At 39.8% G+C, this 23,470-nt stretch overlaps 1 protein-coding gene across 1 annotated transcript in view; it reads left to right on the top strand.

Annotated features, from left to right (window-relative positions):
* Window positions 1-23,470, top strand: part of DNAH3 (dynein axonemal heavy chain 3) — a 286,172-nt gene that overhangs the window by 48,289 nt on the left and 214,413 nt on the right. Inside the window, 2 exon segments of the mRNA XM_090277784.1 lie at window positions 8,593-8,777; window positions 9,913-10,036. Of these exon segments, the coding sequence (XP_090133910.1) occupies window positions 8,593-8,777; window positions 9,913-10,036 (309 nt within the window).

Raw genomic sequence — 23,470 nt, forward strand, 5'->3', positions numbered from 1 at the left:
AATATTTGAGATAATTTGTTCCTAATTATAATTAAAATGCTGAAGACTGTGACTCATTAGCTCTTGTATAATTTAGAGCATATACAAATTATCCATATAACAATACGATTTTTCACAATCTTGTGTTTGAGGAGTGAGCAATTAGATCTCATGGTCCCAGGAGTTGAACATAAATTTCTCTGTGCTACCAAGAATTACCTGCAGCACATGACGATAAGCTTGCTGGTGTACTATAAGAAGCAATGGGACACAAACCGGGCAGCGGTGGAGCTGCATGTGCAAAGATCTGGAGATAGAAAAAACAGGAAGTAATTGCCTCACACTATAAAGAAACAACTGTGAAGAACTGAAGCTAAGTGACATGTTCAAGCTTACAGAGTAAAAACAGAGCACAGGCTCTGCTCATGCCCACCCAGGTGGGTGCGGGAACGGTGGGCGGCTGCAGCGCCAGAACAGCAGGCAGCAGCGACTCACAGACACTCACTTCTACTGAGCACAAGTGTTCAGGGCCCAACCCTAGGAGGCGAGAGACCAACTCTTGGAGCGCTGCACGGCAGACCTGAGGCTAGCTCCCCGGTCGCCTTGGGCTAGCACGGGCGCGTGAGCGCAAAAGTACCTCGCCGACACCAATAGGGACCAGTCACTCACTTCCACTGTGCACGAGTGTCTGGGGCCCAGCACTGGCAGGTGAGAGACCAACTCCCAGGCCAACTTAGGAAAGTCCCAGAGTGCTGCACGGCAGGACTAAGGCAAGCTCTCGGGCTGCCTTACCAGCTCAGAGGTATACCTGCAAGGACACCTTGGCTAACTCCAACAGGCACCTAAGGAACGCGCCATGCAGGGGCCCACTGCTGCAAGAAACAGGAACTTCTGACCCACCTCATTAGACCAGCTGTGGATACAGAAAAAAAAGACAACACACAAAGGCTGAACTGACATCTCCACAAAAGAATTCAAGATAAAGTGGATAGAGTGACTCTCAATCAGCTAGCCAAAAGGAAGATCCTAACAAAAAGCATCTGAAATATAACCAGACAGCATAAATGAATGACATAAAAGGTACCCCAAGAACATCAGGCTCAGGAGATCAAAGAGACTGCACCACTGAAACCCTCAGATCTACCATAAAGAATCTCATACCACAAAGGTGGGAAGGCAAAGCAGACAAATCCAAATAACAAAAACAAACAAGAAGAATCCAACATGGTAAGACACAGAAACAACCTCTCAATGAAAAGAAAAGAGGAATCCCCAGAAAGGGAGGTAGATGGAATAGACATAGCCCAAATGTCAGACACGGAATTCAAAACAATGGTGGTGAAGAAGCTCAATATACTCGACAACCTTAAAAACAACTATGACAGCCTCCAAGGAACTTACCAACAGCTCCAAGAAAATTACAGGGAACTTGCAGAGAACTACACCAGCATAAAAAAAGACATAGAAACTATCAACAAGAACCAGGAAGAAATGAAGAAGTCAACCACTGAACAGGAAAAGAGTAGAATCAGTCAAAAGCAGACTAAATGAAGCAGAGGATCGTATTAGTGAGTTAGAAGATAATGTAGGAAAAAATTCTCAGATGATACAGCAAAATGAAAAAATATTTAAAAAGTATGAAGAAGAGGTAAGGGAGTTACAGGATAGCATAAGGAGGAACAATATAAGAGTAATCGGAATTAAAGAGGGATCAGAAGAACAAGGAATAGATAAACTGATAGGAGAAATAGTGACAGGAAATTTTCCCAACCTGGTGAGAGAAAAAGTTGTGTAAGTTCAGGAAGCACAGAGAGTTCCAATAAAGAGGAACCCCCAAAAACCCACTCCAAGGCACATCATAGTTAAAATGGCAACATCCCAAGACAAAGAGAGAATCCTGAAAGCAGCAAGAGAAAAACAACAAATAACTCATGAGGGAGCTCCAATAAGGCTATCGACCGATTTCTCAACAGAAACACTACAAGCCAGAAGGGAATGGTCAAAAATATTTCAAGCAATGAAAAACAGAGGCCGACAACCAAGAATACTCTACCCAGCAAGGCTCTCATTCAAAATGGAAGGTGAAATAAGGAGTTTCTCAGACAAAGGAAGGCTAAAAGAATACATCTCCACCAAACCAGCATTGCAAGAGATGCTAAAGGGAATATTCTAAGAAAAAGGAAGAGAAAAAACAAAAAACGAGTAGAAGAACAGAGGTACAAAGGGAAATGAATAAATACATGTCAGTAATAACCTTAAATGTAAATGGATTAAAGGCTCCAATTAAAAGACATACGGTAACAAAATGGATAAGAAAACAGGATCCACATATTTGCTGTCTACAAGAAACACACCTCAAAACAAAAGATTTAGATAGACTGAAAGTAAAGAGATATAAAAAAATATTCCAAGCAAAAGGACAAAAAAACAAACAAAAAAAAACACTGAGGTAGCAGTCCCCATATCAGACAAAACGGATTTCAAAGCAAGGGCAATAAAAAGAGACAAAGAAGGACATTTAATAATACTTAAAGGAACAATCCATCAAGAAGATATAACACTGATAAACATATATGCACCCAACATAGGAGTACCCAAATACATAAAGCAAATACTAGAAGATCACAAGAAGGATATCAACAACAACACACTCATAGTAGGGGACTTCAACACTCCATTACCAACAATAGACAGATCACTGAAGCAAGGAAACACCAAGGATATACAGGCATTGAACAACACACTAAACCACATGGACTTAACTGATATATATATATATATATATATATATATATATATATATATATATATATATATATATAACTTTTCACCCCAAAGAAGCAAAATATACATTCTTTTCAAACGCACATGAGACATTTTCAAAGACAGACCACATGATAGGACACAAAAAAAGCCTCAACAAATTCAATAAAATTGAAATCATATCAAGCATCTTTTCAGACCACAATGCCTTGAAACTAAAAATCAACCTCAGAGAAAAAAATCAAAGACACCCAAACTCATGGAGAATGAATAACACGCTATTCAATAATGAATGGGTTATCAATGACATCAAAAAGGAAATCAAGAAATTTCTAGAAATTAATGACAATGAACACACAACAGCCCAAAACCAATGGACACAGCAACAGCAGTCCTAAGAGGGAAGTTCATAGCAATACAGGCATATCTGAAAAGAACAGAGAAGCTCAAATAAAAAATCTAATCCTAAAGCTACAAGAACTAGAACAACAACAACAAACAAAGCCTAGGACAAGTAGAAGAAAGGAAATCATCAAGAACAAAGCAGAATTAAACGACATAGAGACTAAACAAACAATCCAAAAAAATCAAGAAAACTAGGTGCTGGTTCTTTGAAAAAATAAACAAAATCGACAAGCCTCTAGCCAGGCTCATCAAGAAAAAAAGAGAGAAGACCCAAATAAACAAAATCAGAAATGAAAGAAGAGAAATCACAACTGGTACCTCAGAAATACAAACAATTGTAAGAAATTACTACAAACAACTGTATCGCAAAAAATTTGACAACCTAGAAGAAATGAACAAATTTCTAGAATCATATAGCCTTCCAAAACTGAATCAAGAAGAAGTAGAAAGTCTCAACAGACCAATAACAAAGAAGGAAATTAAAACAGTAATCAAAAATCTCCCAGCACACAAAAGCCCTAGACCAGATGGCTTCACAGGCTAATTTTACAAAACATTTAGGGAAGAACTAACTCCTACCCTCCTCAAACTATTCCAAAAAATCCAAGAAGAAGGAAAAATCCCAAACTCTTTCTATGAAGCCAGTATTACCCTAATCCCAAAACCAGGTCAAGACACGACAAAGAAAGAAAACTACAGGCCAATATCACTGATGAACATAGATGCTAAAATCCTCAATAAAATATTGGCAAACAGGGTCCAGCAATACATCAAAAAGATCATACATCACTATCAAGTGGGATTCATCCCAGGGATGCAAGGATGGTTTAATATTCGCAAATCAATAAATGTAATACATCACCTAAACAAAATGAAAGACAAAAATCACATGATCATATCAATAGATGCAGAAAAAGCATTTGATAAAGTACAACACCCATTTATGATGAAAACACTCAGCAAAATGGGAATAGAGGGAGCATACCTTAACATAATTAAGGTTATATATGAGAAACTTGAAGCCAACATCATACCCAATGGACAAAAACTGAAAGCATTCCCCCTGAGATCAGGAACTAGACAAGGCTGTCCACTCTCTCCACTCCTATTCAACATTGTGTTGGAAGTCCTAGCCACAGCAATCAGACAAGAAAAAGAAATAAAAGGCATCCAAATTGGGAAAGAAGAAGTAAAACTATCACTATTTGCAGACGACATGATAGTATACCTAGAAAACCCTATAAACTCCACTAAAAGACTACTCGATATAATAAGTGAATTTGGCAAAAAGCACGGTACAAAATAAATATACAGAAATCTAAGGCATTTCTGTACACCAACAATAAAATATCAGAGACAGAGACCAAAAAGAAAATACTGGACTTCCGGCCAAGATGGAGGCTTAGACGGACACGCTAGGTCTCCCTCTACAACTAGAGAGGAATACAACTACTTCAAAACAAAGGATAACTAGAAATTCCAGAAAATAAAACTACATGGAAGCCCAACATATGAAGGTATAAACCAGCGGTGCCATTTGGGCAGGTAAGAGTTAAAGAGGGCAGCGCTGTTTGCGGTCGCACCTGGGACAGCGGCGGGGCGGCGAAAAATCCCGGCTGCAGTCAAGCCCCTGGCAGTGCACGACCCCAGCGCTGGGGAAAGCAGCCACCGCATCGCCTTGAACAGTGAGGCCCAGGGGGGCGGGAGGACGGATCCCGGTCTCCTAGCTGAATAACTGTGTGAATCCATCTTGGACCCCCGCCCCCAAAGAAAGCACCACAGGGCTGCAAAATAGGTCGCGGACAGGCGCCGGTCGCTGACTTGTGACGCGTACACAGGCACTGCCCCCTACAGCCGGCCCAAGAAAACAAAACGCATCTGTCAAAATGAGGCAGACAACTATAGAAATCCCGGTGGCACAGCTCACCAGGCAACAGATAGAGAACCTGACAGATGAACAGATAAGAAACCTGTCAGAGGCTCAGTTCTGGGCCATTGTTATCAGGTGGCTTACAGAATTCACAAAAGAGCAGGAAAAAGATAAGAAAGAAGCGAAAAACATTCATAACGAAAGGAACAAAACCACATACGAGACAGATGGTGAGGAAAAAAAATCCAGAGTTCATTTCAACAAACTGGAATATGGAGAAGGAACAAGCAGTCAACCAATGCAGAGAGAGGAAATGGGAAGCAACAATGAGAGGATCAGAAACCTCTGGGACAGCTATAAAAGGCCCAACATAAGAATCATTGGTTTGCCAGAGAGCGAGGAAGATGAACTAGAACTTGAAAAATTGAGTGAAAATATAATAAAGGAGAACTTCCCAGACTTGGGGAAGGGAATAGACTTGTAGGTCCAGGAAGCAAGGAGAGTTCCCAAGAGACTGGACCCAGGGAGAACCACTCCAAGACACATTATAATCAAAATGTCAAAAATTAAAGATAAAGAGAGAATCTTAAAAGCAGCAAGAGAGAAGAAAAGAATTATGTACAAAGGGGTCCCAATTAGACTATCAGCTGACTTCTCAAGGGAGACCCTACAGGCAAGAAGGGACTGGCAAGAAATATTCAAAGTAATGAAAATCCAAAACCTACAACCACGAATACTCTATCCAGCGAAATTGTCATTCAGAATAGAAGGACAGAGAAAGTGTTTCCAGGACAAAATAAAACTGAAAGAGTTCATTAGATCCAAACCACTGTTATATGAGATGTTAAAGGGACTGGTTTAAAAAACAGAAGCTAGGGAGATGAAACAAAGGCAAACTAAACAGGCAACGAGAGTGGAAAGGAACTGTGGGTACGGGAAGCATATTGGGGGGAGGTCAACAGGGAGGGGGAGTGGGGAGAGGGAGGAAGATGATATAGGAATTGGGGATCATGGTAGGAGGGAATGGAATAGACGGAGAGAGGTTGGGAGGAACTGTATGCACAACTAATGGACATGGTCTAAAAGGGGGGGACAACTGGAGGGAGGGGGGCCACCGGGTGGAGGGGAGCAGAGGGAAGGGAAATTGGCACAAATGTAATATTTTAATCAATAAAACACATTAAATAAAAAAAAATAATAAAAAATAAAAAAAAAGAAAATACTATTTACAATAACAACAAGAAAAATAAAGTACCTAGGAGTAAACTTAACCAAAGAGATAAAAGACCTGTACTCTGAAAATTACATAACATTGAAGAAAGAAATTAAGGAAGATACAAATAAGTGGAAGTAAATACCATGTTCTTGGATGGGAAGAATCAACATCATCAAAATGGCCATACTACCCAAAGCAATTTACAGATTCAATGCAATCCTTATTAAAATACCAATGACATATTTCACTGACCTAGAACAAATACTCCAAAAATTCATATGGAACCAAAAAAGACCCTGAATAGCAAAAGCAATCTTGAAACAGATGAACACAGCAGGAGGAATCATGATACCAGACATCAAACAATACTAGAAAGCCACTGTGATCAGAACAGTCTGGTACTGGCATAAGAACAGACAGATAGATCAGTGGAACAGAATAGAGAGCCCAGAAATAAACCCAGGCCTCTATGGTCAACTAATATTTGATAAAGGAGGAAGGAACATAAAATGGAGTGAGAAGAGCCTCTTTAACAAATGGTCCTGGGAGAACTGGACAGGAATGTGCAAAAAAATGAAACTAGACCAACAACTTACACCACACACAAGAATAAATTCAAGATGGATTAAAGACTTAAATGTAAGCCGTGAGACCATAAAAGTCCTAGAGGAAAACATAGGCAGGAAAATTTCAGATACCCCACGTAACAATATCTTCATGGATACATCTCCTGAGACAAGAGAAATAAAGGAAAAAATAAACAATGGGACTACAGCAAACTAAAGAGTTTCTGCTCAGCAAAAGAAAACATCAGCAAGATGAAAAGGAAACCAACCATATGGGAAAACATATTTGCCAATGATATCACAGACAGGGGACTGATCTCCAGAATATATAAAGAGCTTATATGACTCAACATCAAGAAAACAAACAACCCAATTAAAAAATGGGCAAAGGACCTGAACAAACACTTCTCTGAAGAGGACATACAGAAGGTCCATAGGCACATGAAAAAATGCTCAACATCATTAGCCATCAGAGAGATTCAAATAAAAACCACAGTGAGATACCACTTTACACCTGTTAGAATGGCCATCATCAACAGATCAAAAAACAACAAATGCTGGGGAGGATGTGGAGAAACGGGAACCCTCTGCACTATTGGTGGGAATGCAGACTAGTGCAGCCACTATGGAAAACAGTATGGAATTACCTCAAAAAACTAAAAATGGAACTGTCTTTTGAACCAGTGATTCCACTGCTAGGATTATACCCAAAAAATCCTAAAACCCTAATTCAAAAGAACTTATGCACCCCTATGTTCATAGCAGCGCTGTTTATAATAGCTAAATGCTGGAAATAGCCTAAGTGCCCATCTGTAGATGAGTGGATCAAAAAACTGTGGTACATTTACACAATGGAATACTATGTAGTAGAAAGAAGAAAGGAACTCCTGCCATTTGCAACAACATGGATGAAACTAGAGAGAATTATGCTTAGTGAAATAAGCCAGGCAAAGAAAGCAAAATACCATATGATATCACCTAATACAGGAAACTAAAGAGCAACACAAACAAACGAAGTAAATCGGACAAAGAGTAGAATAGTAGTCAGGGTGGAGGGGGGAGGGAGAGAAGAGGGATAAGTAAGGGAAGGGTCTAGTCAAGGAACGTGTATAAATGACTCATGGACATGGACAACGGGGAGGGATATGATTGTGGGAGAGGGGATGGGCTGGGTGGGGGGAACAATGGGGGAAAAATTGGACAATTGTAATTGAAAAACCAAAAAATAAAAGAAATTAAAAAGAAAAGGAAGCAATAATTACAAATTATTTTAGTGCTCTTCTCCAGCATAAAATTTGAGGAATTTCTGGTGGTAGTGGTATTCTTGTTATTATTTTGGTCTAAACCTACATTCTACTTAGGGTATATTTGTGAAGAATACAAGCTTTGGAATCAACTGAACCAGGGTCAGATCCTGACTTTGACACCTGTACACCATGTTGCTTTGGGAAAAATTACTCAGCCTCACTTTTTTCCAAAATGTTGATAGTAACTGTCTCCACCTCTTAGAATTTTTGTGAAGGTTAAATGAGGTAATACATTATTTCAATGGGACATGGTACCTGGTAATGGGCCTAATATATGCCGGACATTACTACCTTTGCTACTGTAATTATTTCTGAAGTGTAATGTGCATGTGAATATCATTCATCAAAGATTTGAAGAAATAGAAAAGTTGGAAATCATCGTTCTGGTCTCCAAATAAGAATCATGTCTATTTAGCATAATGAGTCTTATAAGAAAGTTATTTTAGAGGATGATGATGATGATAATAGCTGGTTTTTATTTCATAGCATTTGTAATCAGTACAGCAACATTGCAGATAAAGTCAGTGAGATTCCTACTAACACTGAGGAGCTGGTATTACTCATCGAATTCTTAAAGAAATCCAGTGATGTCACCGTGTTCAAACTCAGGAGGCAACTTAAAGATGCAGTTGAACGACTAGAGTTCCTTATGGACTATGCAGACTTGCCCCGTAAGTCTAATGCCATATATGTACATGCAAATGTGGGTGTATATTTCTATTTTTAGGGAAAGAGTTGGGGTGAAGGAGAGTTAGCAATCTCACCACTGAGTGTCAAGAGAGGGAAAGCTGCTTTCAAGTGTCCCTTTGTATTAAAGGCACTCATCACAGGGCTCTGAATCAAACAAAGGGAATCTGATGGCTAGACAGAAAGAAGAGATATCTGAGAATTTGACGTCTTGTTCCTAATGTTCCTGGAAAAGTCACTTCCAAACAAAATCTTTTTATAAATAGGTAGATCTCATTCATCTATAATCAATAAAATCCCACCTTTGAGGACACTTTCTTGCATATCACAAAAGGAAAGAAGTTCCCAGGATCCCTTCAAGATTTATTAGACCAAGTTAGAGTTTGTAAGGACCCCGTTCTGGAGGAAAAGCTGATATGCTCTTCACAAGCCAAGTTTCAGAGCTGTTTTCATTGGGAAATACCTGTGGATTACCTGGTATTCACAATGTTTTGTGTGGGGGTGTCAGGGTGGTGAAGGGAGAGATATGAACTGGGAGTGAGAAGTAGTTCTCTCACCAACCCCCACACATTTCCTGGACAGTGCCCTTGACCATGTGACTATACACTGGACTCTCTCACTGTTGTCTCTGCCTCATAAACTTCAAGGGTACAAGGGAAAGCCAGGGCATTTTAACTGACCAGAGCCATCAGATGGGTAGGTCATCTGGCATTGATATTATTATTAACATGTAACCGAAGGGGAGACTGAGACTCAAATGAGGTAAAAATAGCTTAAAGATTAGAACCAGAACATCACCCTGGGTTTCTACTCTACTGCTTAGGAATATGTAAGGATAGAGGTTAGAACATAGGCTTTCAAGTTGCTTTGACCTGCTCTCCACATTCTAGTGGTATGACCTTGACCACTTCCTTAACTATTTCCCATCTGTAAAAACAAGGGTGATAATGCCATCTACCTTCTAGCCTGGGCTTTGTGGAGTGCTGAATAAATGTTGGCTGTCATTGATCCATAATGGCCCCATGTATTCATTGCCTACCCCCATGTCTGTTGATCTCTGTTCTGCTGTGTGCTGACCTAGGCTGAGCTATGTCCTGAAGCAGACTGTCTGTTTTGCAGAAGAGGACATCAAATTGAACAGCACGCTGTTCCTCTGGCCAGACCAGATCGAAGATGTCTTTGAAAACAGCCGAAATCTGCTCCTTAGCAAGAGAGATCAGGCAGATATGGATCTCATTAAAAGGTACAGGAGGTATCTGAGGTTGTTTTAGAAATGATACCCAGCTTCATAACACACCGCAGTTTCCTAGTTCTGTCTGGAATTGACCCATGCCCCACCCCCAGCAGTGCATGGGCAAAGGCAGAAGACAGTTGGTGGAAAAGGAATTTCCTTTTGTTTCCCACTTAGGGATGTTCTCTTTAAACCTCCTTCACTGTAGTAATGCCTGCCAATGTCTTTCATTCCTGCCTTGAGCAATTAAAATTTGGTGGTGCAGAGAGAGAAAAGACAAAAATAGTGGCATTAAGGGCCTTGCAATAATGATAGTAGAGAATTAGCAGCCTTATTCTGAGCCCACAGATCTATGAGATATCAAGACAGGGATAATAAAGGCATGGCAAGAGTCTCAGAAATTGCTTATTGTGCAACTAGTCCTGTTCAGTGCTAATGTGGCTATAATCATTTATTCCTTCAGTATTTATTGTGGATGTTTTACTATGCTCTATTCTAGATATCTAAGTATCTTTGCCTGCTAAGATTTATTTTAAGTATATTTTATTATGTTGTTACAGTTGTCCCAATTTCTATTCCCTTTGCTCCCCTCTACCCAGTACCCCCTTTTCCTCCAGCAATTCCACACTCCTTAGTTCGTGGCAATGGGTTGTGCATATAAGTTCTTTAGCTTCACTCTTTCCTATATTATTCTTAACTTCCCCTTGTCTATTTTGTACAAACCAGTTATGCTGCTTAATCCCTGCACTATTTCCGCATTACTCCCCCTCCCCCCTCCCAGCTAACCTTACAAATGACCCCCATACTTATGATTCTTTTTCTGTTCTGGTTCACTTAGTTGAATTTTGTTTTTATTTTTTTAGATGCAGTTGTTGGTAGTTGTGAGTTTGTTGTCATTTTAATGTTCATAGTTTTGATCTTTTTCTTAAACAAGTCTCTTTAACATTTCATATAATAAGGGATGGGTGATGATGAACTCCCTTAGCTTCACCTTGTCTGGGAAGCACTTCATCTACCCTTTCATCCTAAGCGATAGCTTTGCTGGTTGGAGTAATCTTGGTTGTAGGTCTTTGCTTTTCATGACATTGAATAATTCTTGCCAGTCCCTTCTTGCCTGCAGTTTCTTTTGAGAAATCAGCTTATAGGCACCCCTTTGTAGGTAGCTCTCTGGTTTCCTCTTCCTGCTTTCAAGATTCTCTTTTTTTCTTGAACCTTTGGCATTTTAATTATGATGTGTCTTAGTGTGGTCCTCTTTGGGTCTAGCTTGTTTGGGACTCTCTGTGCTTCCTGGACGTCTATGTCTATTTCCTTCACCAAATTTGGAGAATTTTTCTTCATTGTTTTATCACATAAGATTCCAATTTCTTGCTCTTTTTCTTCTCCTTCTGGCACCCCTATGATTTGGATGTTGGCACTTTTAAAGTTGTCCCGAAGGTTCCTAATCCTCTCCTCATTTTTTTTCAATTCTTGTTTTCTCATTCTGTACTAGTTGAGTCTTTATTTCTTCCTTATGTTCCAAACCATTGTTTTAAACCATAGTTTCCTTCCCTTCACCATTGGTTTTGCATGGATTTTCCTTTGTTTCATTTAGTATAGCCTTCACATCTTCCTTTCTGCATTTGCCTTACTCAAGCATATCTGTCAAGTCTGTGAACATCTTTAACACCAGTGTTTTGAACTCTATGTCTGTTAGGTTGATTATCTCCTCGTCTGTTAGGTTGGCTATCTCTTCATCGCTTAGTTCTCCCACTGGAACCTTGATTCGTTCCCTCTTTTGGGCCATACTTCTCTGTCTTCTCATCTTTACAGGCTCCCATGTTTGTTTGCCTTTGTCTCTTAGGTAGAGCTGTTGCACCTGTTATGTTGTAAGGAACAGAGCCTTAGGTATTCATCAGTACAGGGCAACCTGTTTCACCATATGTGGGGAAGGGGTCTGAGAGGGAACAGTGCTGCTTGCTCAGCACACAACCCTTTTCCAGGCACCTCTCCCACTTCCCATATGGGACTGGTACCCTTCTAGCTGTTGCCCTGGTCATCGCTCCAAGAGTGGGTGGGTCTGTGGATGTTCCAGTGCTGTGGGGACCCTTTAAACAAGCAACTCTGCTGAGAGACTGGTAGTTTCTTTCTCCAACCCAACCCCCACTGGTTTTCACAGTCAGAAGCAATGAGGCTTTATTTTCTCCAGCGCTGGAACTGTGAGCTGTGGGTCTGGTCTGGTCTGGTGTTAAGAGCACTTCCCCAGGTGTCCTTCCCTACTTTTTAAAACGTGACTGCACTTTCCACTGGCCTGTTGCTGCCGTGGCCTTTTAGAGGGGTGGCTCCAGGTTGATACCATTGACTGATTGCTGAGCTCTCAACAACATAGTTCAGCAGAGGAGCAGCTCTAGAAAAGGCTCAGCAAGAAGAACCCTGAAGCCCTGGGCTCAGTCCTGTTTAGTGAACCCTTAAACCTCCCATTCATCATTTTGTGTTAATCCCAAGAACAACTCATAAAGAGATCTGAGCAATATTCACTCATTCATCCTCTGTTACAAAAATCCCATTCCCTATGCAAGAAATTTGACTGTATTTTCCAGGCTACAATTAATTTTACCTTTGGTGCTAATTATTTTCCATTTGCTGTGCCCACACCCACCCAATTGTTACTTCTCCATCTTCCTCCACTGGCTCAGTGCTGGGTTGGCTGTTGCCCAGTCTTCAGCTTCTGGCTCCCTGGCCAGTTGGATCCAGTCAGGGCATGGCCAACAGAGAGCTCAGGTTGGAGAATGCGGAGGGCTTTTCCTCCTCTTCCTCCCTGTTTGGCCTTAGTCTCTGGTGGCAGCTGTATTTCTCATGGATAATTCTTTCTCCTCCATGGTTTCAGTTTTCACTGTCCCCACTCCCCAAGGGGTCATAGTTGGTGCCTCACTATATACTACTTGCTACTTAAAAATTTTTTGATTGGTTATGCTATTTGAGTTGTTCCAATTTTTCCCACTTTGCCCCACTCTGCCCAGTACCCCCATACCCTCCAGCAATACCCACCCATAGTTAATGACCATTTTCCCACAATTGCTCTCCCCTGCCACACCCAAACCCTGCTCCCACAGTCAATCCAATGATGTCCATGTCCGTGGTCCATTTATATATGTTCCTTGACTAGACCCTTCCCCTTATTTTGCCCCTTATCCCCCTCCCCTCTCCTCTCTTGCCAATGTCAGTCTGTTCCTTCTTTCTATGTCTTGGGCTCTATTTTGTTCAGTTATTTCTTCTATTCATTAGATTCCTCTTTTAGATGAGATCATACGGTATTTGTCTTTCTACATCTGGTTTATTTCACTTAGTGTAATACTCTCCATTCCATCCATGCTGTCATGAAAGGTAGGGGTTCCTTCTTTCTTTCTGATGTGTAGTATTCCATTGTGTAAATGTACCACAGTTTTTTGATCCACTCATGTACAGATGAGCATTTAGGTTGTTTCCAGCACTTGGCTATTGTAACTAGTGCTGCTATGAACATAGGGGTGCATAGGTTCTTTTGAATCGGTGTTTCAGGATTCTTCAGGTATAATCCTAGCAATGGAATTGCTGGTTCAAAAGGCAGTTCCATTTTTAGCTTTTCGAGGAAATTCCATACTGTTTTCCACAGTGGCTGCCCCAGTCTGCATTCCCACCAGCAATGCACCAGGGTTCCCATTTCTCTGCATCCTCTCCAGCACAAGTTGTTTGTTGATTTGTTGATGATGGCCATTCTGACTAGTGTGAGGTGCTATCAAATTGTGGTTTTTATTTGCATCTCTCTGATGACTAGTGATGTTGAGCATACTTTCATATGTCTATGGGCCCTCTGTATGTCTTCTTTGGAGAAGTGTTTGTTCAGGTCCTTTGCCCATTTTTTAATTGGGTTGTCTGTCTTCTTGGTGTTGAGTCATATGAGTTCTTTATATATTTTGGAGATCAATCCCTTGTCCGAGATGTCATTGGGGAATATATTTTCCCATATGGTTGGTTTCCTTTTCATCTTGCTGATGTTTTCTTTAGCTGAGCAGAAACTTTTTAATTTGATGTAGTTCCATTTGTTTATTCTTTCCTTTATTTCCCTTGCCTTAGGAGATATATCAGTGAAAATGTTGCTACATGGGATATCTAAAATTTTCCAGCCTATTTTTTCCTTTAGGACTTTTATGGTATCACGGCTTACATTTAAGTCTTTGATCCATTTTGAGTTTATTCTGGTGTACGGTGTAAGTTGGTGGTCTAGTTTCATTTTTTTGCATGTCCCTGTCTAGTTCTCCCAACACCATTTGTTGAAGAGGCTCTTTTCACTCCATTTGATGTTCTTTCCCCCTTTGTCAAATATTAGTTGACCATATGAACCTGGGTTTATTTCTGGGCTCTCTATTCTGTTCCATTGATCTATATGTCTGTTCTTATGCCAGTACCAGACTATTTTGATTACTGTGGCCTTGTAATATAGTTTGCTATCAGGTATTGTGATTCCTCCTACTGAGTTCTTCCTCAAAATTGCTGTGGCTATTCGGGCTCTTTTTTGGCTCCATATAAATTTTTAAAGTATTTGTTCTAGGTCTGTGAAATATGTTGCTAGTATTTCAATAGGGATTGCATTGAATCTATAAATTGCTTTGGGTAGTATGGACATTTTAATGATGTTGATTCTTCTCATCCATGAGCATGGTATATGCTTCCATTTATTTGTATCTTTTTAATTTCTTTCTTCAGTGTTATGTAGTTTTCTGAGTACAGGTCTTTTACCTCCTTGGTTAAGTTTATTCCTAGGTATTTTATTTTTCTTGTTGCTATGGTAAATGGGATATTTCTTTCAGATTCTATCTCTGAGTTTTTATTGTTGGTGTATAAAAATGCCTTCGATTTCTTAATATTGACTCTGTATCCTGCTGTTTTGCCGAATTCACTTATTAGGTCGAGTAGTTTTTTTGTGGAGTCTATAGGGTTTTCTATGTAAACTATCATGTCATCTGCAAATAATGACAGTTTTACTTCCTCTTTTCCAATTTGGATGTCTTTTATTTCTCTTTCTTGTCTGATTGCTGTGGCTAGAACTTCCAAGACTATGTTGAATAGGAGTGGAGAGAGTGGACATCCTTGTCTTGTTCCTGATCTCAGGGGGAATGCTCTCAGTTTTTGCCCATTGAGTATGATGTTGGCTTCAGGTTTCTCGTATATGGCCTTTATTATGTTGATTAATGCTCCCTCTATTCCCATTTTTCTGAGAGTTTTTATCAGAAATGGGTGTTGTACTTTATCAAATGCTTTTTCTGCATCTATTGATATGATTGTGTGGTTTTTGTCCTTCATTTTGTTTATGTGGTGTATTATACTTATTGATTTGCGAATATTAAACCATCCTTGCATCCCTGGGATGAATCTCACTTGATCATGGTGTATGATCTTTCTAACGTGTTGCTGAATCTGGTTTGCCAATATTTTGTTGTGGATTTTAGCATCTCTGTTCATCAGCGACATTGGCCTGTAGTTTCCTTTCTTTGTTGTGTCTTGACCTGGTTTTGGGATTAGGGTAATACTGTCTTCATAGAACGAGTTTGGGAGTCTTCCCTCTTCTTGTATCTTTTGGAATAGTCTGAGGAGGATAGGAGTTAGTTCTTTCCTAAATGTTTTATAGAATTCACTTATGAAGCCATCCGGTCCAGGGCTTTTGTGTGCTGGGAGTTTTTTGATTACCGCTTCAATTTCACTAGCTGTTATTGATCTATTCAGACTTTCTGCTTCTTCTTGACAGTTTGCGAAGACTATAGGTTTCCAGGAATTTGTCCATTTCCTCTAGGTTGTCAAATTTCTTGCCATACAGTTGTTTGTAATAATTTCTTACAATCCTTTGTATTTCTGTTGTATCAGTTGTGATTTCTCCTCTTTCGTTTCTGATTTTATTTATTTGGTTCTCTCTCTTTTTTTCTTGATGACCCTGGTTAAAGGCTTGTCAATTTTTTTTATCTTTTCAAAGAACCAGCTCCTACTTTTGTTGATCTTTTGAATTGTTAGTTTAGTCTCTATGTCATTTAATTGTGCTCTGATCTTGATGATTTCCTTCCTTCTACTTGATCTGCGCTCTGCTTGTTGTTCCTCGTCTAGTTCTTGTAGCTGTAGGGTTAAATTTTTTATTAGAGATTCTTCTAGCTTTTTTAGGTAGGCCTGTATTGCTATGAACTTTCCTCTTAGGACTGCTTTCGCTGTATCCCATAGGTTTTGGGTTGTTGTGTGTTCATTATCATTAGTTTCCAGAAACTTTTTGATTTCTTCCTTGATGTCATTGTTAACCTATTCATTATTTAATAGCATGTTATTCATTCTCCATGAGTTTGAATGTTTTTGAGTTTTTTCCTTGAGGTTGATTTCCAATTTTAAGCCATTGTGGTCTGAGAAGATGCTTGATAAAATTTCAATTTTCTTGAATTTGTTGAGGCTTGTTTTGTGTCCTACTATGTGGTCTATCACTAAAAATGTCCCATGTGCATTTGAGAAGAATGTATATTTAACTTCTTTGGTGTGAAAACTTCTATATATATATTGACTAAGTCCATTTGATCTAGAGTGTTGTTCAGTGCCTCAATATCTTTGGTGTTTCTTTGCTTCGAAGATCTGTCCATTGTTGACAAAGGGGTGTTAAAGTTCCCTATTATGAGTGTGTTACTGTCTATATCTTTCTTTGAGTCTTTCAAAACTTTCCTTATATATTTGGTGCTCCTAATTTGGGTGCATATATGTTTACAAGGGTTATATCTTCTTGACTGATTTTTCCCTTAAGTATTATGAAATGCCCTTCTTTGTCTCTTTTTATGGACTTTGCTGTGAAACCTGTTTTGTCTGATATAAGTATTGCTACCCCAGCTTTTTTTTCATGTCCATTTGCTTGAAATACTTTTTTCCATCCCTTTACTTTCAGTCCGTGTAGATCTTTTGTTCTAAGGTGGGTCTCTTGTAGACAGCATATATGTAGGTCATTCTTTCTAATCCATTATGCTACCCTATGTCTTTTAATTGGAGCATTTAATCCATTTACATTTACGGTTAGTACCGATAAGTACTTATTCATTGTCATTTTTTCCCCTTTGTACTCTTGTTCTCCTCGGTCTCTCTCTGTTTCTTTATCTTCTTAAAGCAGACCCTTTGGCATCTCTTGCATTGCTGGTTTGGTGGAGATGTATTCTTTTTTTTAAGTATATTTTATTGATTATATTGTTACAATAGTTCCAATTTTTTCCCCTTTGCTCCCCTCCGCCCAGCACCCCCCTTCCCTGACAATCCCCTCCCCACGTCCATGCCCATGGCTCACTCTTTCATATATTCTTCTTCTTTTTTTTTTAAAATAATTAATTAATTAGTTAAATATTTTAACAATAAAAAATAACAATCCCTCCCTCTCAGACTTAAGACCCTTTACAATCTTATAAAGGACAATGGACGAAGGTCTCGAGCTCCTCCAGTTGCTTCAAGCTGGACATGGTCGTCGTCCTACCTACCCTTGGGTCAAGAAATCCCTAATAAGAGTGGGGGTGTGGAGGGGAGGGTGGCTTTCCCACAAGGGGAAGGATCGTGCAGACTCCAGGTTGGTTGGCTGTCTCTGGACAATGGCATGCTTGGTTTAACAGGCTGGCATCCTTGTTGTATTCTGGGGGCAACAGGGTTAAAGGACATCATTCAATCCATAACCACTAGATAACAAAAGACAGGTATTAATTTTTCAATGTCCCACATTAGGGAAAAGAAGGGCTTCTTTAGAGGAAGGTATGCCAGGTATATCTCACCTGTCCAAAACCCTTTTGCCCATTATACTTAGTTTAAGCTGAGGGGAATATTTTAGGTTTCCCCCCTCTCAGGCCTCTGGGCTCTTTCTATCCAAGCCATTAGGATAGAAAAGAGAAACCAGTTTTAAAGTGAAGCCCACAGACAACCCCATTCTTCACCAACCCAGCCACTTAGTTCAGCCTAACCATTGAGTCTCAGGAGGCAGCAATGCAGACAGGATTAAGTGAGGCCTATACATACAGACAATCACTCAGGTAATGAGATCGTAGGCTTATGCCCTTTGAAAACAGAAAACACATGTTAATTTATGTAACATAACCCACACACAAGTTTATAGATCTGTAGGACTGTCTTATCGGAAAGACATCCAGTTGCAAGGCATTTGACATTCTTCTTGCCTGTAAATTAAACATCTTTGATAATGCCACAGACATAGTTTAACTTTCAGATGAAAACAAATTTTAAATGAAAAGAAACTTTAAAGACGGTTGGCTGCACTACTTTATAGTCTACCACTGGGCATTGTGATCTTCCTTGAATCGTGATTTTTCTCCCTAAGATTACCCTCCTTGTCATTAAAGGGACTGCATTAAGTTCATTTTTAATTTATCCTGTTCATTTGCATAAACACAACAAGAGCAGCAAATGATCACTTATGATCTTTAGTTCTGTTTTGCTGGAACTTAAGCAAGGAACATTTAGGGTGACCTTCAGTCTGCCCTTCAGGGCACAGAAACTGAGCCACATACCTGGCATTCAGCCTTGCCTGTAAACACCTGTCTTTTCCAGATCCTCCTGGTTTTCCATTGTGCCTTAAGGTCCCTTCTAACCATCTTTCAGGAAAACAACGTTCGTTCCTTCCCTGGAAAGATTGCTATGGACCGCTCATCCATCCAAGGTACCAGGCCTTTTGTCTTGTGGACTTTTATTACCTTTGAAAGTCAGTCCCAGTTGCTCAGGGCTTTTTGGTAACAACCAAAACCCAAGCATGTCTCCTTTAGGCATGACATTCCAGTCAAAGTCTTAGTCAAAAAAATCGTTATTAACAACTGGTCTTATTAGTTTTATGCAAAGAAACTTAGGTCATTACTTACTTCTTTAGAATGCCAAATTCTGGAGGGATCAGATAGGAAGAAAATATATACAGTGTGAAGGAAAATCCTTGTCCTTCTAATATTCACTGAACTTGCATTTCTATTCTTTATATTTTTATTTTTCCCCCCAACTAAAAATTTTTCAGTTTGTTTGTTTTTCCATTACAGTTGTCTCACTTTTTTCCCACTCTTGCTTCTCTGCACCCTGTCCCTCCTTTCTCCCACATTCAGTCCCCACCCAGTTGTCCATGTCCATGGGTCATTTATACATGTTCTTTGACTAGACCCTTCCCCTTCTCACCACTTCTCTCCCTCCCATCTCCCACTTTGTTACTGTTAGTTTAGTCCTCGCTTACATACCTCTGGTTCAATTTTGCTGATCTGTTTGTGTTGTTCATTAGTTTCCTGTAACAGGTGATAACATAAGGTAATTTTCTTTTGTTGCCTGGCTTATTTCGCTAAGCATAATTCTCTCTAGTTCGAATCATGTTGTTGCAAATGGTAGAAGTTCCTTCTTTCTTTCAGTACTTATTCATTGTCATTTTCCCCCTTTGTACTCGTGTTCCTCTCTGTCTCTCTCTGTTTCTTCATCTTCTTAAAGCAGACCCTTTAGCATCTCTTGCAATGCTGGTTTGGTGGAGATGTATTCTTTTAACCTTCTTTTGTCTTGGAAACTCCTTATTTCACCTTCCATTTTGAATGAGAACATTGCTGGGTAGGGTATTCTTGGTTGTAAGCCTTTGTTTTTCATTACTTGGAAAATATTTTGCCATTCCCTTCTGGCTTGTAGTGTTTCTGCTGAGAAGTCTGATGATAGCCTTATTGGAGCTCCCTTGTATGTTATTAGTTGTTTCTCTCTTGCTGCTTTTAGGATTCTCTCTTTGTCTTTGAATGTTGGCATTTTAATTATGATGTGTCTTGAAGTGGGCCTGTTGGGGTTCATCTTCATTGGGACCCTCTGTGCTTCCTGGACTTGCATGATTCTTTCTCTCTTCATGTTAGGGAAGTTTTCTGTCATTAGTTTTTCAAAGAGGTTTTCTATCCCTTGCTCTTCTCCTTCTGAAATTCCTATGATACGGATATTATTACGTTTCATGTTGTCCTGCAGCTGTCTTAGAGCCTCTTCAGTCTTGTTCAGTCTTTTTTCATTTTGTTGCACTGTCTGGGAGTTTTTGTCTACATTGTCCTCCAGCAGCTCGCTGATCCGATCTTCTGCTTCCTCTAGCCTGTTTTTAATTCCTTCTACTGTGTTCTTCAACTCAGAGATCGTATTCTTCATTTCCTTCTGGCTCTTATTGATAGCTTCCATGTCCTTTTTGATGCTGGTATAATTCTCAGTAAGTTCCTTATAGTTCTTCTGGAGTTCACTGTAGTTTTTCTGGAGTTCTTTGTAGTTTCCGCTGAGCTCATTGAGCTTCTCCATAATACATGCTTTCAATTCCATATCTGATAGTTGGCTCTCCTCTATTTCATTTAGCCTTCTTTCTGGGGACTCTGCCTTTCCTTTCGATGGGGTGTTGTTTCTCTGTTTCCCCATTTTTGTGACTCCTATTGTTTGTTGGTGCTTCTTAGAATGATCTGGAGATGTATTCTTTTAGCCTTCTTTTGTCTTGGAAGCTCCTTATTTCATCCTCCATTTTGAATGAGAGCTTTGCTGGGTAGAGTGTTCTAGGTTGTAGGCCTTTATTTTTCATTGCTTGGAATATTTTTTGCCATTCCCTTCTGGCTTATAGTGTTTCTGCTGAGAAATCTGATGATAGCCTTATTGGAGCTCCCTTGTATATTATTAGTTGTTTTTCTCTTGCTGCTCTTAGGATTTTCTCTTTGTCTTTGAATGTTGCCATTTAATTAATGATGTGTCTTGAAGTGGGCCTATTGGGGTTCATCTTCATTGGGACCCTCTGTGCTTCCTGGACTTGTGTGACTCTTTCTCTTCTCATGTTAGGGAAGTTTTCTGTCATTAGTTTTTCAAAGAGGTTTTCTATCCCTTGCTCTTCTTCTTCTTCCTCTGGAATTCCTATGATTTGGATATTATTATGTTTCATGTTGTCCTGCAGCTGTCTTAGAACCTCTTCAGTCTTGGTCAGTCTTTTTTCATTTTGTTGCACTGTCTGGGAGTTTTTGTCTACATTGTCCTCCAGCTCACTGATCCGATCTTCTGCTTCCTCTGGCCTGCTTTTAATTCCTTCTACTGTGTTCTTCAATTCAGAGATCGTATTCTTCATTTCCTCCTGGCTCTTATTGATAGCTTCTATGTCCCTTTTCATGCTCGTGTAATTCTCTGTAAGTTCCTTGTAGTTTTTCTGGAGTTCCTTGTAGTTTCCCTGGAGTTCTTTGTAGTTTTGCTGAGCTCATTCAGATTCTCCATAGTCCATGTTTTGAATTCTGTATCTGATATTTTGCTCCCCTCTATTTCATTTAGCATTCTCTCTGGGGATTCTACCTTTCCTTTTGATGGGGGGTTGTTTCTCTGTCTCCCCATTTTTGTGATTCCTATTGTTTGTTGGTGCTTCTTAGAATGATCTGCACTTCCTGGATCTGCCTCTGGTAACGTCAGAGCATGTACCAGACTGGCCCTAGGCAGCCTATTTGAGACCTCCAGAGATCTACTGCCTTTGTCTGTCTTCTTTAGTTGTTAATCTACCCAATCTGTGATTAGCCGTCAGACTTAAGGACCATGGGTGTGGCAGCTTAATTACTGTAGGCAGGGCTTTTATTTCCCCTTAGTCTGATGCCACTTCGAGAGGAATGATCTGTCTGCTGTACTGGGAGTGAGTCAACACTGGCTCGTCCTGGGAGGAGGTTAATATAGCTTCCACTTACTCCTCCGCCCTCTTGGATCTCTGTCTGTATTGTCCTTGATTTTATTTCTTTAATCTGTGTGGTTGTATTTCAGGTACTCTTTGGTGGGTCTTTTTCTCTGTTTAGTTGATTGAGAGTCACTCTGCCCACCTTGTCTTGAGATATTTTGTGGAGGTGCTGCTAAAACATAATCACACAACCCAGGCAAGAAACCCACACCCTCCAATATCTCCCCCAACTGCAATCTCACTCTAGTTGCAAATGAGCCTGTATTAATATACTTGTGGAGATATTGGGACTCTTATTTCGTCGGAGAAACAGATAGGAGTTGTTTTAAATGAAGGAAGGGTAATTTTTGAGCGGGAGGTTGATAGAGTAATAATATTAGCAATTTGGATCAAGGTGATGTAAGACAGCAATTAACATTTACACTGTATGTTTGAAAAGGAGGAGAGGGTTACAGTGTGGAGTGAGAAAGTGGAAGTGTATAGTATTAGGATTATATAATTGGTATATGCTATATGTTTAGCGTGGGAGGAAAGATAGACACAACAGCCATCGAGGCAGACAGACAGCTAGAAACTGAAGCAGAGGGCTGAGGAGGATAGAAGGTAGGAAACATATTGAGAAAGAATTTTTCAAGAATAAAAATACAGAGTAGAAAATAGCAAGACAGGAATGGAGAGATGAAAGAGAGAGAGAAAGGAGAGAAGAGAAGGGTAGGAGAGAGAACAAAAGAAGAAGGGGAGGGAGAAGAGGGAGGACTGGATTAAAAAATTTAAAAATATATATATATTATAAAAAACAATTAGGAGATTAAAACATGATATAAAATAGCAAGATAGAGAGAAAGAGAGAATATAGAGAAAGGGGAATAAGAGATGGGAAATCAAGAGGATGGGGGAGGGAAAGAACACAGAGGAGGGAAGGAAATCAGGAGGAAGAGGAGATATTAGGGAGGGAAAGATTGAAATTGAAGATTTGACAAAAGATAGGATGAAGGAGAGAAATACAAGAAGAAGGGAAAGAAGTGAGGGAATGGGGTGGAAAGAGAGAAGGGTTAAGGGAAGGGTGAAGGGGGAGGGGAATAGATTAGGATTAAAATTTAAATATTAAAAGATTAGAATATAAAGTGGAATGGGGAGAGAGAAAGAAAGAGAGAGAGAATATTTATAGGGAGAGAAGGAAAATAAGGGCAAGGGAGGAAAGAAAAACAAATGTAGACTGAAGGGGGACAAAATAAAGAAAGAAATTTAATAAAATTGAAAGTGCTTAGCACAGAGAAAGGAGAGAGAGAAAGGAAACGGAGGGAGGACAAGGATAAGGGTGAGGGAAGGGGATTAAAAGAAGGGAATAGGAAGGAAAGGGAGAGAACTTAAAATTACAAAATTTACAAAGAATAGGATGAAGGAGAGACATGCTGAGGGGAGAGAAGGGAGGGAAGAGGAGGGGAGAAAAGGAGAGAGAATAAGAAAGGATGGGAGGGGCAGTTAGAGAGAGTGAGAAATAAAAGAATGAGAGGATTTTAACTCAATTCAACTTTTAGGCACAGTCTCTGGGTATTTTTGTTTTTTGTTTTTCCTTCCTTCCTTCCTGAGTTCACCCCTATTCAAAATTCCATGGGTTTCAAATCTTTTCTGGTTGGTTGGCTGGCTGTGGGAGGGTCCTGCTTGATTTTGGGATTGCTAGTCTTTTATTCGTGGACCTACCGCCACTCTGCTGTGGGCTGCATTTAGTTGTCCTCTCCTGTGGCACCCTCAGCCCTCCT

This window comes from Furipterus horrens, unplaced genomic scaffold (genome assembly GCF_987537825.1).
Source record: "Furipterus horrens unplaced genomic scaffold, mFurHor1.1.pri manual_scaffold_5, whole genome shotgun sequence".
In the NCBI taxonomy this organism is placed as follows: domain Eukaryota; kingdom Metazoa; phylum Chordata; class Mammalia; order Chiroptera; family Furipteridae; genus Furipterus; species Furipterus horrens.